The sequence below is a fragment of the Aphidius gifuensis genome, linkage group LG2, assembly GCF_014905175.1.
Source record: "Aphidius gifuensis isolate YNYX2018 linkage group LG2, ASM1490517v1, whole genome shotgun sequence".
Classification (NCBI taxonomy): domain Eukaryota; kingdom Metazoa; phylum Arthropoda; class Insecta; order Hymenoptera; family Braconidae; genus Aphidius; species Aphidius gifuensis.
The window spans coordinates 585,131-600,610 of NC_057789.1; the positions used below are offsets into that span (position 1 = coordinate 585,131).

General features: G+C 27.0%; 4 protein-coding genes across 11 annotated transcripts; 2 read left to right on the plus strand and 2 right to left on the minus strand.

The window, feature by feature from the left end:
• Positions 1 to 1,963: 1,963 nt before the first annotated feature.
• Positions 1,964 to 8,495, plus strand: LOC122848053 (GATOR complex protein Iml1). Of its 7 annotated transcripts, XM_044145853.1 has the most exons (13): positions 1,964 to 2,204; positions 2,289 to 2,473; positions 2,543 to 2,668; positions 2,742 to 4,104; positions 4,164 to 4,250; positions 4,448 to 4,456; positions 4,541 to 4,758; positions 4,823 to 5,203; positions 5,274 to 5,474; positions 5,788 to 5,937; positions 6,414 to 6,487; positions 6,720 to 6,896; positions 6,962 to 8,236. In XM_044145853.1, the coding sequence occupies exons 1-13, from the start codon at positions 2,126 to 2,128 to the stop codon at positions 8,214 to 8,216; spliced, it is 4,305 nt and encodes a 1,434-aa protein (XP_044001788.1). In that variant the 5' UTR covers positions 1,964 to 2,125; the 3' UTR covers positions 8,217 to 8,236. The 7 variants fall into 7 exon arrangements, with proteins under 7 accessions (XP_044001788.1, XP_044001786.1, XP_044001789.1 ...); XM_044145851.1 differs by having other exon boundaries at positions 1,964 to 2,473; positions 6,771 to 6,896; positions 6,962 to 8,495; XM_044145854.1 differs by having other exon boundaries at positions 1,964 to 2,473; positions 5,788 to 5,883; positions 6,771 to 6,896; positions 6,962 to 8,495.
• A 27-nt stretch (positions 8,496 to 8,522) lies between these two features.
• On the minus strand, positions 8,523 to 10,880 carry LOC122849333 (4-coumarate--CoA ligase 1-like). Its single transcript, XM_044148025.1, has 7 exons — positions 10,874 to 10,880; positions 10,608 to 10,789; positions 10,186 to 10,362; positions 9,768 to 10,105; positions 9,561 to 9,707; positions 9,251 to 9,499; positions 8,523 to 9,188 (listed from the first exon to the last, which is right to left on the minus strand). Exons 1-7 carry the CDS (start codon positions 10,878 to 10,880, stop codon positions 8,579 to 8,581), a joined length of 1,710 nt encoding a protein of 569 aa, XP_044003960.1. The 3' UTR covers positions 8,523 to 8,578.
• Positions 10,881 to 10,946: 66 nt separating this feature from the next.
• LOC122848120 (protein ABHD11-like) lies at positions 10,947 to 12,108 on the plus strand. The gene has a single exon (XM_044145974.1). It carries the CDS (start codon positions 11,197 to 11,199, stop codon positions 12,091 to 12,093), a length of 897 nt encoding a protein of 298 aa, XP_044001909.1. The 5' UTR covers positions 10,947 to 11,196; the 3' UTR covers positions 12,094 to 12,108.
• Positions 12,108 to 15,413, minus strand: LOC122848082 (SCF E3 ubiquitin ligase complex F-box protein GRR1-like). 2 transcript variants are annotated; one of them, XM_044145905.1, is made up of 5 exons: positions 15,043 to 15,413; positions 14,580 to 14,755; positions 14,056 to 14,507; positions 13,933 to 13,971; positions 12,108 to 13,847 (listed from the first exon to the last, which is right to left on the minus strand). In XM_044145905.1, exons 2-5 carry the CDS (start codon positions 14,734 to 14,736, stop codon positions 12,759 to 12,761), a joined length of 1,737 nt encoding a protein of 578 aa, XP_044001840.1. In that variant the 5' UTR covers positions 14,737 to 14,755; positions 15,043 to 15,413; the 3' UTR covers positions 12,108 to 12,758. The 2 variants fall into 2 exon arrangements, with proteins under 2 accessions (XP_044001840.1, XP_044001842.1); XM_044145907.1 differs by lacking the exon at positions 15,043 to 15,413 and adding an exon at positions 14,949 to 15,040 and having other exon boundaries at positions 12,265 to 13,847.
• Between the last annotated feature and the right edge of the window lie 67 nt (positions 15,414 to 15,480).

Below are 15,480 nucleotides of genomic sequence, written 5' to 3' on the forward strand. Positions count from 1 at the left end.
AAATATTTTCACCAGGGATATATGATAGTTGATATTATTAAGTAGTGGTTTTATATATCTATTGACATTTTACTATCAATATTCACTCTATCTTTCGTATTTAAAACGAATTTTATGGACGCATTTTCAATCTCATGATTGGGATATTTCAAATACCAAGTGTCATTATATTTCATATCAATTGTTAAATAACCACTATGAAACATGAGAACTCCTGAATCTTTTTCCGAATCGGTTGATGTATCGAAGTCAACTATCGTTGTTATTTCGGTTTTGTAATCATCGAAAAAAAGTTGAAAATCATGTGGTTTATTTATAAGTTGGTTCGCTAAAACTGTTGGTATTCCAGTTTTAAACCAATAATTTTCAAATCGATAATTGGTTAAGCATTTTAAAAATGAAATTGGATTATATACTGTTTCACAATTATCAGAATCACAAAAAACCATTGTATTCTTTTTTCAATTCTTCTATGATTGCATCAATAACAACTTTCAAGTATTCTTTTGGCTTTTTCTCATCTGGTATTTTATTAGCAATTGTAATTAATATTTTATGATTGTTAGGATTACTATAACTATATCCATCAACATCAAGAATTTTAGAATCTTTTTCTTGATTAACATTTTTTATATATATTTTTTTATTCGTTTTTTTATCATAAAATTTTTCAGCAAAGTCTTGTAAATCACTGTTGAAGTTTTTTCTAATTACAAGCTCAGCAAAACCGCATATTTTATTATATTCGTTCTCGAGACTTATATGCTCTAAACTATTAGCACCTGACAAAATGTCACATAGGCTAAATGTTGTTATACCAACTGATAGAACCATATGAATAATTTCATGTTGGAATTTAAACAAACTATATATATTTGTCTATCATAATACTCAGTATATCACTTTTTTTTATTTTTATCAGCTGCATTAATTGGACAATCATACTCGTCAATTAAGATTACTACTTGGACTTTATAATTTTTATGTAATTTGACAATTATATGTGTCTCTACCCTAGTGAAAATATTTATCAACGATTTCTCCTGAATTTCTCCGAATTTCTCCGTGATTACTCTGAATTTCTCGCAAAATTGACCCATGCGGAGAAATGAGTGGAGAAAGGTATCTAGTAAGATAATAAAAATAATATATTGAGAAGAAGGAGAAACAACATACCATCGTCAATTTTTAATTTTTTTTTTAAATTCAAATTATCTTATTACTACACGACAATATTATTTCGATTATTTTTTTTCGTCTAATTATCATTGTTTATTATTAAAATTAATTATCAGTTTTATTTTCATGTTAATTTTTATATTTATTATATTGATAAATAAATTGGCAATATTTTTTTTTCATTGAATTTAATTATTAAATTTATGTAAATTAAATTTAAAAAAAAAATTAATGATATCTAAATTGTTGGTGGACTTATTTGTTGTTTAATAAAGAAAAAAAAAATTAATTGTATGATGAAAATGGCAAAAGGAGGTTTTTCACATACTGCGTTCAAATTGCCTTCTTGACAGCGGACCAAGCCGGCGTGATCAGACATACCAGCTTTCCTCCCATCTCGAAGGACTTATTCTCTCAAGAGGTCATCCATCCATCATCGAGTTTTCTCCTTCTCGCGAGGGACAGGGGCAATCGGGTGGGTTTTGAAGGGTAATGTGTTCCGGATACACATGCCTTCCGTGAAGGTTAGCTACTCCTTCAAGAAAGGACTGTTTGTATGTCCTCCTTCCGGGGTTTCCTTCCCCCTGATAATTAGAAAACTTTTTTGTATATATACTAACTACTCGCGACTTCACCACTTGTGAGAAACGGCGATTTTTAGCCACCTAGCGATTAAAATTATATTCTTAACTCTTTTTGCAATTAATCAGGAATTCATTTTACCGATTAAATAAAGACAGTAAAGAAAAAAAGAGAGAAAAATATAGCTAAACAACAACAAACACCTCATCATTGTCATTTGTCAGCAATTGTCAGTGATTTTTAGGACAAAATTGTTGAAGAAAAAATGTAGTTTTTAATTATTATCATTCAACAAATAACAATTAGATTGGCCAAGCAAAAAGCCATAATATAATTAAATAATAAAATTATTGTCTTTGACAATATGAAATTATTTAAATTAATAGTACATCAAAAGGGCTTTAGTCCTGAAGATTTGTTGATAAATCAAAAAGATTATCCAGGTATTAAAACTGGTGATGTTGTTGAAATATATCATCCAGATGACGAATTTAGTAGATTATTATTACAAGTTAAATTATTTAAAGATGATTTACAAGGTACAACAATAAGTGTTGAAAATAATATTGCAACAATGTTTCAATTACGTACATTTACTGATGTATTTATGAATACTGTTGATCCAGATAGTGTTGCACTTGATTCAATTGAATTAACATTTAAAGATCAATATATGGGAAGAAGTGAAATGTGGAGATTAAAAAATAGTCTTGTAAGTAAAAAAAAATAAATATTGTTGATGTTATTGTTGTTGATGTTGTTGTTGTTATTTTCATTGCAGGTCAACATGTGTGTTTATACAAATAAAAAAATAGAATTTTGTAGTGGAACAATAAGATGCCAGGTACATGAAATGTGGTCACAAGGTGATCGTGTTGCTTGTGGTGTCATAACAAATGACACAAAGGTAAATATTATTAAATAATAAAATAAAAAAAATATATAAAGGTGAATAATTGAAAATGAATAATTAAAAATAGGTTGTTTTTCGTTCATCAACAAGTATGGTTTATTTATTTATTCAAATGAGCTGTGAAATGTGGGATTTTGATGTACATGGTGATTTATATTTTGAAAAAGCAATTAATGGATTTTTAGCTGAATTATATCAAAAATGGAAAAAAAATAGTAGTAATCATGAAGTAACAATTGTATTATTTTCACGTACATTTTATGAAGCTAAAAATATTGATGAATTTCCAAATAACATGCGTGATTATTTACAAAAAGATTATCTTGGTAGATATTATGAAGATTTTTATAGAATTGCTGTACAAAACGAAAAATGTGAGGACTGGAATAATATACTTGTTAAGCTACGTAAATTATTTACAAATTATTCAACAATTGTATTGGATTATCATAAAAAACCAGGTATAACAATACCAACATCAACAAATTCAACAGCAGCACAGGGTAATTTTTTAGAAGTATTAAATATGTCATTAAATGTATTTGAAAAACATCATCTTGATAGAAGTTTTGATAGAACTGGTCAGCTATCAGTTGTCATAACACCAGGTGTTGGTGTATTTGAAGTTGATAAAGAATTAACAAATTTTACAAAACAAAGAATAATTGATAATGGTGTTGGTAGTGATCTTGTTTGTGTTGGTGAACAACCACTTCATGCTGTGCCATTATTTAAATTTCATAATAAAGATATAACAATAAAATCAAATGATGAATATAGAATGCCACATTGGATTAATTTAAGTTTTTATTCATCAAATAAAAAAATTCCATGCTCAACATTTATACCAAGAATTAAAATACCACAAAAAGTTGATAGGCAATATATTAAAACTGGTAAAACAACAAATAAAAATAAATGGTGGCCAAATGGTGTTAAAGATTATGCTGCATATGATAGACAAGTATTTCAATTGCCAACAGTTTCCACATCAAAAACATCATTGAGAGTTAAAAAAACAAGTGTAACATGTATTGACACATACAATAATACACAAACATGTAAAATTATAAAACGTAAAATATCTGATCCAGATATTAATCATTCACCAACTGATATTACAACATTGACAGCAAGAAGTGCTGCTATTTCAATACCAGATAGAAATGATGGAGTCATAAGAAAACATTCAACTGGTGATACAAATATTGGTAATAATAAAAATTCAACAAAAAGTGAATTTATTGATACAACATTGTCACCGTCATACAGACAAGTATCTGGGAGTGCTGGAAGTCCAATGGATACAGCAATACAATTTTCAACATCACAAAAATCTGCAAAAGGATCATTCAATCCATTTGATCGTTCTTATGTTAATATTAAACCAACCAGCAATAGACGTCGTTGGACTCATATATTTCCAAAAGGTTTGTTTGTTTTTAAATCATCATTTCATTTGAAAATTAATTATTTTTATATTAACCAGGACCAGCTGGTGATTTGATTCAACAACATCATCATCAAGCAGATAAATCAACATCAGAAAATCAATCTCAAGTTACCTTCAATGATTGTAAGTATTGCTTTTTTATATTATTTAAAATACATGTTACTAAAATAACTATAAAAATTCCATTCCATTTTGTGTATTAAAAATAAATAAATAAATAACGAAACATAAAAAAAATCATAATAATTTGTTTCATACATTCATCTTGTTGGGGAAATTAAAAAACATGGATGATGATGATTTGTGTTCAACTTATACAGCAATTATAGGTAACGTTTTTAACAATGATAAATTTAGTTTTTGTTTTTTTTTTAATAAACAAATTAATAATTGCTGGATAATAATTTTTACAGGTGTTGATTGGAAGTCATTGACAATACCAGCATGTCTACCAATAACAACTGATTATTTTCCTGATAAAAAAAGTTTGCAGGATGATTATGTTGTGTCTGATTATAATTTATTGCCAGATGATGTTAATGCTGATTATGCACAACAACGTGCTATTTATAAAAAGCCATTAACAACTGCTGAAGTGTTTAAAGAACTTGTCTCACAAAGACTTGCTCAGGTATTAATTAAAAATAAATAAAACATGTTTTTGTTTATTAATTTGTGTTTGTTTTTTTCATTAGGGTTTTCAATTAATTATTTTACCAACAATTGAAAAAGTCAAAACAATAAATGCTGGTAGTAATTCATCAACACATGTTAGCTCAGTTATTCGTGGTAGACAAACACAGTCAGAACCAAAAGAAGAATATCTTCTTAGCATTGGAAGAATATTTCATAAAATATCATTAAGTGGAAATTGTATAACAGTCACAAGTTATCGACCAAGACGTTCACATCCACCTTTTAATATTCATTATGGATATCGTTTTCATGCACCACATAATGATACATATGAAATGTCCTGGGTATCATTTACAAATGAAAAACCAGAAAATTATAGTTGGAATTATTTAGATCATTATATTTGTACACGTGGTGTTGCTGATTTTGCACGTTTTGAAGTAAGTTTTTAAATTAAAATCAAAGATATATTATTTTAACTTTAATTTATGTTTTAATTTTTCATTATAGTCACTTAAATATTGGAGATACAGAATGTTTTTATTACCACTGGCAAATCCAGGAACAACAAAAATAACTGAGGGCTCAACAACGTGTGATGTGTACAGTCCATCAGCATCCAATCAACAAGCAACACAAGTTGATTATTTCATACGTTTTATTGAATTTTGGTTGAATAAAATAAAACGTAACAATCCACTAGCTCACTGGGTAATGAAAAATAATTTTTATACTCATACATATTGCATGGCAAAAAAAAAAAAAATAATAATTTTAATTTAACACGCATGATTATATTAAACGTGTGATAATTTTTTATTACACAATTAATTACTCGACACTTGAAAATAGATAAAAAATAATTTTACATTTAATTTATATTAATAATCTCTCTCTCGAAAAAAAAAAAAAGAAAAAATTTAAATTATTTTATGAGCAGGAAAAAAAATGATATGGTTAAAAAAGAAAAATAGATTGTTGATATAATAATCTGGGAAAGGTGTTAAGCACGATAATGTTTCAGAGCCCAACAGCTCTAGGTGGGATACCTCCAAGAGATCCTGCCTCACACCTGACCAGACGCAGGCACAGCACAAGTCTGATATTCCTCACTAACCAGGTACATTCACCTCCCATCCAATTACAGTGCAGCAATATTGATATTATTATTCCGGTACAAGTATTATTTATTATTCCAAGTGTTTAAAATCATATTACATTATCATTCAGATAAACATTTCGTATACACGTTTTATTTTTTAGAAATTGATTTAAATTATACACATTTGTTTTAAGTTAAATTGTTTGTTGTTTAAATTATTATCATAACATTTTATTAACAAAATCATACGCTTGGAAATTAAATTCATTGTCGTTGTTGTTTATTTATTTTATTTTGTTTTATTTATTATCGTGCCTGTGTTTGTTGTGATTGTTTTTTTATTTATTAATTTTTTTTTTAAATTTAATTATTTAAATATTAATAATTAACATTTTTAATAGTTTTATTGCTGATCATGATACATTCATACGTTGACAAGCTGCATCAACACATGATTTAATTATTTTTTTTCTTTTTTTTTATTTTTATTTAATGATAGTTGAATGAGTTTTTTTTTTTTTTTTTGCTAATTTTTTATTGTATTTCAGAATAATGTTGGGGGAACTTCACCTTTTCGTGAAAGAGTGGGAAGTAATCGGCTACATGATAAACCAAGACCAAGGTTTGATTATCAAATTAATATTTATTGTTTTGAAATTTTTTAATTTCAGCTTGTTTTTTTATTATACAAATTTTTTAATTTTTAACAGCTTTTTTATTATTTTTTATTACTAAAATATTTCATCTTGGTGAATGGAGTTATTTAAAATATAAAATATAATTTTTTAATATTATTTGCATTTTATTTTCTCAGCTTCAAATGTTTTAATTTTTTTTTTCTTTTTTTTTTCAAGCAACAATAAATTTGATAAAAATATTTTTAAAAATTTTCGGCTAAATATCAGGTCAGGTTCAAAAGTGGGTGGTATGGATCGTGGTGGTAAAGTATCACCAGCAAGTGAAGCAGTTAAGCCACTTTCATTGGATCAACAATCCCATCAAGATGTCCACACTGAAAATAATGAAGAAAAGTAAGATTTTCAATTAAAATTAAACCCAGCAAAATAAATAAAAGTATTTTATTAATTATTTACAGTGTTAATAATGATGTATCAAGATTAAAAAGCAACGCATCAAACATAGAAATAATTGAAGCCCTAAAAAATACTCATCCAGATTTTTTTATTCAACATGCATCATTACCAAATCAGACATTTGCAAGTGCTGATATAATATTCTGGTTAAACAACAACATCGAGGGTGGTACAAGTGTTGATAAAGGAATAAAAATAATGCAAAATATGATTAATGAAAAATTAATTTGCCATGCATCTGGTGATTATACAAAGCCATTTATAATTGGTTATTATTTTTACTATATTGTACAAGAAAAAAATCACAAATTACAGCATTATTCATCAGCTCAAAGTTTTGAAAATGAATGGGTTGAAATTGAAATAAAACCACCAGTAAATTGGTGTCAACCAGTTACAAATTCATCATTAACAAATATACCAACATCAACATGTGAAACAATTGATGAATCAAATATACCACCATTTTTACGTGATGATTTAGATATATATTTATTAAGCCAAGAAAAAGAACGTCAAATAATTAATTGTAAACATACACATCTTGATATTGATATTAATTCAAAGAGTGATAGAATTGAATGGGGACATTTACGTTATCAGTCATTATTTAAAGTTGATCATTCATTTGAACTTGTTGTACAGTGGGTTGCTGCATCTGGTAGTATGGTTGGTGATTTGATACTTTTTTGGCAACGTAAAGCACAAATGTATCAGCTACAAATGGTACCAATACCAAGTGAATTAATATCATTACCAAATTCATTAAAAAGTGATCCATTAAGAGGACCAATATTTATACCACTTGATACTGAATGTTTAATGCAAAATAGAGATCATTTATTTGAAGAATTTCGTGAAGAAACATATTCACACAGATTATTTTTATTTCAAGAAGCAATTATACAAAAATTTGGCTTTATACCTTGTCAAATTGATTGTAATGATAATAATGATTATCAGTATGTTCATGTTACTGGTAATGCATTTATTTTATTACCATCAACAATTCATCAAAGACAAAGAAATCGTCTTGGTGATAGACGAAGTGGTTTTTTGTGGTCTTGGAATCATATGATTAGCAGAAAAGGAAAATCATTGTCATCAGCTGGTGATGAATTATTTCATAAAAAAATTATACAAGATTTTAAATTTTTTTGTACAAATGGTGATAATAGACTTAGTCAATTTTGGGAATCTTGTTGGGAATTAAAAGAAAAATCATGTCTTGATAATAGTTCAGTTTTTGTTAATTAAAAAATTTTAAATATTTTTGTTTTTTACTGTAAAAATTTGTGTAAATTAAATCATCAATATTAAATATTAATATTTCTTTTTATAAAAAATAACAACGAAATAAGTATAAATTTTTTAAAGTTAAATATGATGTAGTTTTTTTAAAAAATATTATTCAAATGTACAATATTTTATTTTTTATTGACAACAAATACTTTTATAAATTCAACAGTGTGCCATTGACTATTATTAATTCAAAATGTCTTTTTTAATTAAATAAATTATAGCCTGATTAATGATAATACAATTGTCTCTTTATTTATTTTTTTTTCTTTAAAGATTTACATGGAATTAGATTGTAATTTTATTATAAATTATATTTTCTACGTATCATCAATATAACGTAGTTGTTTTCTTAATATTTTACCAGCTGCATCTTTTGGAATTTTATCAACAAAAACAACTTGTTCAATTTGCTTGTACCGAGCAGCTCTTGTAGCAAGATATTTTTTAACATCATTTTCACAAATAACAGCTCCTTTTTTTTTGACAATAAATGCTTTTAAGATTTCACCAGATCGTTCATGAGGTATACCAATAACAGCAACATCAGAAATTTTATCATGTTGATGAAAAAGTAATTCAAGTTCTGTTGGTGACACTTGCATGCCATTGACCTTGATTATTTCTTTGATTCTTCCATGAAGTGTTAAATTTTCATTTTCATCAAAGCTACCAAGATCACCAGTTTTTAGCCATCCATCTTGAATGGTATCCAGGGTTGCCTGTGGATTTTTAAAGTAACCTTTTGTAACTTGTGATCCCTTGACAAGTACCTCACCAATTTTATCAACTCCCAGACATTTTCCAAGATTATCATCAGATCTACCAATGATTTTCATCAAAGTGTTGGGCATCAAACGTCCCACCGAAGTGCAAGGACTATTTTTATTTCCAATTGTTATTACAGTTGTCGTCTCAGTTAGTCCATATCTATAATCAATAACCATCATAATTATTTCAACTTAAAAATTAATTTTAAATTAAACACATACCCTTGAGAAAAAATAAATTCATTTCCAAATTTTGTTCTTAATTTAGCTATATTTTTATTGCTAATCACTGATGCACATGTTATTATTTGTCTTAAATTATTTGTATGTTTTTTAGTAAATCTGTCATCATTGATCATCAATTGAATAATTGGTGGTACCAAAAAAAATAACGTTGATTTGTTATTGTCCAGGAGGCTTAAAAAATCAGTTGAGTTGAATTTTGATAGTAAAATCATCTTTGCACCATTGCTATAATTATAACAACATATTATTTATAATTTTTTTGTTGAAAAATAAATGAGGCATTTACCTTAGACCTGGACATAATACTACGGAAAATCCATATGCATGAAAAAGTGGAAGAACAAGTGGAATAACTTCCTGAAAATTTCCAACAGCTGGTTGAATTATTTTACAATCTTCATGATGAAATTGTGCCAAGTTTGTTACTAAATTTCTATAAAGTAAAAAAATGAATGATTAATTGTAAATAATTGGATGAGTTGAGATTAAATACCTGTGAGTAATTTCAACTCCTTTTGGAAGACCAGTGGTACCACTGGAATAAGGTAGAACCGCAGTGTCAGTCATGGCATTGACTCCAATTTTATCACCAGTTTTATAAAATTCCTGGACACAATCTGCAATGAGATCATCAAAATTGATGGTACCAGATGGCTGTGAATGTTTTTCATCATTTACATAAATTGGTGGATGTCTTATTGACGCAACGTCGTTAATACTTTCAATGATAACATTGTGTTTAATTAAAACACTCACTACAGCAACTGTCTCTGAATTTTTAAGCTGATTTTTTATTTCTCTTGAAGTAAATTCAGAATTAACAAGTGTTAGCTTCAATAAAAAAAACAAGCAGTAATTATTTATTTATTTTTTATCAATTAATAATAATAGATTTATGGAAATATAATTACACGAATTCCTGCTTCACTGGCTCCCAATGTAACAATTGCAAATTCTGGTATGTTTGGTAAAATAACAGCTACAGTTTCATTTGGTTTTATATTTAATTTTCTTAATGATGTTGCGAATTTACCACTGAGTTTACGAAGTTGGGCATAAGTGTAGGATCTATGAGTTGTTGAGCAAACCTTTGAAAAAAAAAAATCAATAATTTCTAAATTATAATAACAAATGAAAATATAATTTTTAAATTTAAATTTTTCATTTAATAATTAACAATTAATTTTAACAATTAAAAAGTTTAATTAACAGCGTCAAAATAATTTCGACAATCGAAAAAATTAAATAATTTTAATGAATTTTTCAATTTAATTTATTTAAATTAAACAAATTAATTACAAAATTAAAATAGTTTTTTTTTAAATTATATTACCAGTGCTGTTTTATCCCACCATTTGTCAACATCCTTCCAAATAATTTCATGCAAATATGATCCTTTAAAAGTATCGAAATTTTCATGACAAGATCGAAACACATTGTCTCCATCAACGAAACTATCACTTGTACATTTTTTTATAAATTCATCTTGACATTTTTGATTATATTTCTCATTAGAAAATTGACTGAAAATATTTTTATTAAAAACCATAATTTTTTCATTAACAATTTGGCGAATTTTTAATTTCGAAAAATACAAACGTAACATTTTTTTTTTCCACTATATATTATCTCACAAAAAAAATTCTGATAGCTTGGTTATTCAACGCGAGCATTTAAATGAAAAAAAAAAATTAAAAATAGCATTTGTTGTATTCTACAAAAGATCAAAGTAAGAATGTTTAAAATATTAACGATTAAAAATGAAGATAAAAATAACTCAGCAACTGGAACATCAATTTATTCCCACTACTCAAATATTGAATATAAAAATTTCTTTGCAAATTTAATAGTCTTCAGTTGAATAAAAATATGCCAACAGCATCACTGACCTAAAATAAATACCAAAAATAAACAAATATAAAATGTTATTGAAAAAATTATCTACAATATTATCAAGAAGTTTTCATACAAGTGTAATTTCAAGGTCATCAGTTAAGCTGGCATACAAATTACACGATGTGGATTCATCAAAAGACAAGCTGCCAATTGTCATAATGGATGGACTTCTTGGATTCAAAGAAAATTGGCAATACATTGGTCATAAATTGAGTGAAAATACAAAAAGAAAAGTCATCACAATTGACACGAGAAATCATGGTGAGTCACCAACAACAGAAGTGATGACATACAAATTGTTGGCTGATGATATTAAGAGTCTGTTATCACATCTTGGCTATGAAAAAACTGTGCTTGTTGGTTGGAGTCTTGGTGGATCAACAATGATGCTCAGAACACTCTGTGAACCATCATCTGTTGAAAAGCTAATTGTCATTGACATATCACCAGTTAGAATTCCTCCACTAGTTTATACATTTCCAGCTGTGTTTAATTATCTAAAAGATTACGATTTTTCTGGTTCTAAAAATCAACAGGATGCTGTTGATAAGCTTGATGTTTATTTGGCAAAGAGAATTAATAATCCAGCAACAAGAGATTGGATAACAAGTGGTGTTGTTGAAAAAAATAATGGAATGTTTGGATTTAAATTTAATCTTGAATTGATTATTAAAAATTTTGAAGCAAATCTTGGTGATTATATAAGTGCCATTGATGAGAATAAAGCTGTTGATAAATTTGAAGGTCAAACACTTTTTATTGGTGGTTCATTTAGTCATTATATTCCAACAGAAGATCATGATAAAATTAAATGTATTTTTCCAAATTGTCAATTTAGATATATTGAAGGTGTTGGACATTTTGTACCACGTAATAAACCACGTGAAGTTGTTCAACTTGTAACTGAGTTTATAAATAAATAAATTTATTAATTTTTGTGTTAATCATTTATTTTGTTGCTGTATTTAATAGCTTTAGCACTTTAGCTTAATAGCTTTAGCACATTTAATAGCTTAGCACGGTATATATTGTAAACTTTTTAAAAATTCTTTTTTCTGTTAATTTCGAAAGTAATTAATAAAATAAAAATTAAAAATAGTTGAAATTTATTTATGAAATTTAGATTAACAAATATATTCTACAGCGAAAACGAGTTTTGTCTGTATAAAAAATATCAAGATGAAAAAAAAATAAAAATAATTGAACCTTAGCTTTAGAACTTTCAGAATTCGACTGACAATGATAAGAACTTGTCATTCGTTTGAAAGTCACAAAGAAAAAAATTTGTAGCTCATCTGCGATGAGAAAAAAAAAAAACACATTGTATTATTTTGAATTTAAATTCATAGCAATAATTATCATAAATTATTTATTGTTTTTTATAAATTTTTTATAAATTGAATTGGTAATCCATGTAGACATTTTACTACGTTGTATGCGAAATATTCCAAAATAATTACTCTCTTCTTTAGCTACGAAAGATTCGAAACATGTTTTATAAAATATTTTTTTTCTCTCTGATGTATTATTGATAAGTGATAACTGTAACGACAAAGATAAAAATGCTAAGGATAAAAATACTCCAATTTTATTCTCTATAAATTAACCATGGAGATTCAATTAAGGCTTCTTTAAAATCTAAACCAATAGATTCTATAGTTAAAAAAGTATCATTTGTACGATTTTTAACTGCCTCTTCTGCACCAACAATCGTTTCAATTGTAAGATATGTGTCGTTGATATTAAGAAATTCAAGATCTGGATTATTTTTTATAAATTGAATGACACCAGCATCAGTAAGACGGTCGCATTCATAACAAAAGAAACTTTTTATTCCTCTTAATTTGACAATAAAATTGTCTTCGACATTTTCATTTACTGCAACATCGAGTTCTTTTAAATTTTTTAAACTCGTTAAAGCAATAAAAGCAGTTGAAGTGATGGAAAAACAGGCTCCAATATTTAAACTTTTTAAGAGCTTACAATTTTTAGCAATAGCAATAATAGCACTATCTCCAACTTTGTCACAAGATGACAAATTTAAATTTTCAATATATTGCAATTTTGATAAATCATCAAAAATTGATGCCTCCACTCTACTACGCCTGTCAATTTCCAGATGTTTAAGTTTTTTACAATTATTTAAAATTGCTGCCATTACTTCATTATTGATATTATTTGTCTTCGCAAATTTTAAATAATTAAGATTTTCTAATCTTGTTAATTTTATAGTAGATTCACTATTTAATTTATCAATATTTATGAATTCTAAATTATTGCAATACTTGATGATATTTTTGATTATTGCATCACTAGCTTGCCAGCGGATATTTAGATATACCAAGTTTTTCAAGTTTACCCAGTTTTCCATTTTAATTTCAGCTAGATCAACATGAAAACCTGGGGCATCAAGATGTTTTAGATTTTTGCATGAATTGAAAATACCACTGAGTAGATTTGGAAAATCTTTCATACGACTATCCACGAAATACACGTCTTTAATGTTGAGATGTTCCAAGTTTGAAAGTTGATTGAATGTAAAAATCTCCTTTTCAGTTCGACACTTTTGGAGATCAAGATAAACAAGTGTTGTTTTTTTCGATATTTCTTTGATAATACTGGTGATGTCACAAGTACGTATTGTCAACTTTCGAAGATTGGTAAATTTTCTCAAAGACTAAAATGAAATTAATTTAACAAAATTAATATTCTTTCTTATGAATGACAATAAAAATAATTATGGACTAACAATAAGTACTTACGAAACGTGATGGTGGTATATAATAAGATGAACAACAATCCTGAAAGAAAATAAATTAAGACGTTAGTATATTTTCATATGAATGAAAATAAAATATAATTATTGGCTAACGATAGCTACTTACCGACACCCACATGCCTCGGTTTGAACACGAGAATTCTCCCCATTCAAAAGGAAAAAATAAATGGATTTCATTTATGTCGTTGGGAAGACTATTCAGCATTTGACTTTTAAGTATATCTCCAGTTATATGTATTTTAACGACTTTCAATTGCTTCAACTGTGTGAATGCTTCATCACAGAGATCAGTATAACGATGATCTCCATCTACGTCAAGTTCAAATTCAAGTGTACTTAGATTTCTGCAGTATTCAGCAATTATTGGCATGATACTTGAGTCACAAATTTTTGAAAGAATCAATTCTTTTATATAAATACCACATTTGAATAATATTTTTTTTACGTGTGATTGTGTTAAAACACATTTTTTATTATTACGAACAATTGTATTGGTACATTTGTATTTTTTAATGTCATGCCAAGCTAGTTGGCAGGCCTCTTTCCATTTGAAACAAACTGAAATGGAAAATAACAAATTTAAAACATTAATATCAACAAACTAAATAATATATATTTTAATAATTATACCTTGATCCATAGCTATCCTCTCTGATATCGGCAGCATCATAAATATTTGTGCTAATGAATCATTATCAAGAGAGTTGATAAAATCGACTTTCTCCTCAACATAATCTGTAGAGACTTGGTGATTTTTCTTAATACGTCTTCTCTTTGCACGACCCATCACGACTCATGGGTAAATACTGCAAATATAAACAATACATATAATTATTGGACTGTCAAAATTGTTGATAAAATATGCAATTAAACAATAATGATAAATTTAAATTTTTTATGTCAAATAATTTAATAATCAAATGAACATAGTTAAATATTTATATTTTTTTTGATGATAAATAAATAAATTGTTGATTAAAATATTGAATAAAAAATAACCTAAACAAGTGTTTTTTTATCACTAATTAAATATCGATTTATTTGACTACAGAAAAACCAATTGAAATCAGCAAAAATGTAAAGAAACCATTACCTGAAATCTGAAATAAAAAAAACTTTGTTCAACTTTGTTTATTGTTATTGTAACTTGGATTACTTTCAATCATGGAGTTTAACTATGGAGTATGGAGTTTAACCGTTTAACATGCTTTCAATATAGGTTATAACAATCGACAATCGATAAAATATGTCTGGGATATGATGATATGCCTCGATAAGGACTCAAACTCACTGGACAGCACTGGACAGTGTCAACTTGGAGCCTTGACAGTTGACACTTGACACTATCGAGTTTGTTCTAAAAATCTAAAAATCACGGATTTGCAAAAAACTTAATAAATCAAGAGCAATCAAGAGGAGACACGGTAGTGCTTGACTCTCGATTCTCAATCTCGAGACAAGAATGAGAAAGAAATAGATGGAAATATATATGTGTCGATGAGAATATGTGTGAAAATATGTCTGGTTTTTC

What these genes read in the sequence shown, in the direction of transcription:
- LOC122848082 (XM_044145905.1), bottom strand. Translation starts at nt 14,736, where the DNA reads ATGGGTCGTGCAAAGAGAAGACGTATTAAGAAAAATCACCAAGTCTCT. An exon ending in ACCGAGGCATGTGGGTGTCG is followed by an intron (nt 13,972 to 14,055) that starts GTAAGTAGCTAT and finishes ATTTTCTTTCAG; the next exon opens with GATTGTTGTTCATCTTATTA. An exon ending in ATATACCACCATCACGTTTC is followed by an intron (nt 13,848 to 13,932) that starts GTAAGTACTTAT and finishes ATTTCATTTTAG; the next exon opens with TCTTTGAGAAAATTTACCAA.
- LOC122848120 (XM_044145974.1), top strand. Translation starts at nt 11,197, where the DNA reads ATGTTATTGAAAAAATTATCTACAATATTATCAAGAAGTTTTCATACA.
- LOC122848053 (XM_044145850.1), top strand. Translation starts at nt 2,126, where the DNA reads ATGAAATTATTTAAATTAATAGTACATCAAAAGGGCTTTAGTCCTGAA. An exon ending in TCATAACAAATGACACAAAG is followed by an intron (nt 2,669 to 2,741) that starts GTAAATATTATT and finishes AATTAAAAATAG; the next exon opens with GTTGTTTTTCGTTCATCAAC. An exon ending in GACTCATATATTTCCAAAAG is followed by an intron (nt 4,105 to 4,163) that starts GTTTGTTTGTTT and finishes TATATTAACCAG; the next exon opens with GACCAGCTGGTGATTTGATT.
- LOC122849333 (XM_044148025.1), bottom strand. An exon ending in GGTGGGATAAAACAGCACTG is followed by an intron (nt 10,363 to 10,607) that starts GTAATATAATTT and finishes TTTTTTTCAAAG; the next exon opens with GTTTGCTCAACAACTCATAG. An exon ending in GGAGTTGAAATTACTCACAG is followed by an intron (nt 9,708 to 9,767) that starts GTATTTAATCTC and finishes TTTACTTTATAG; the next exon opens with AAATTTAGTAACAAACTTGG.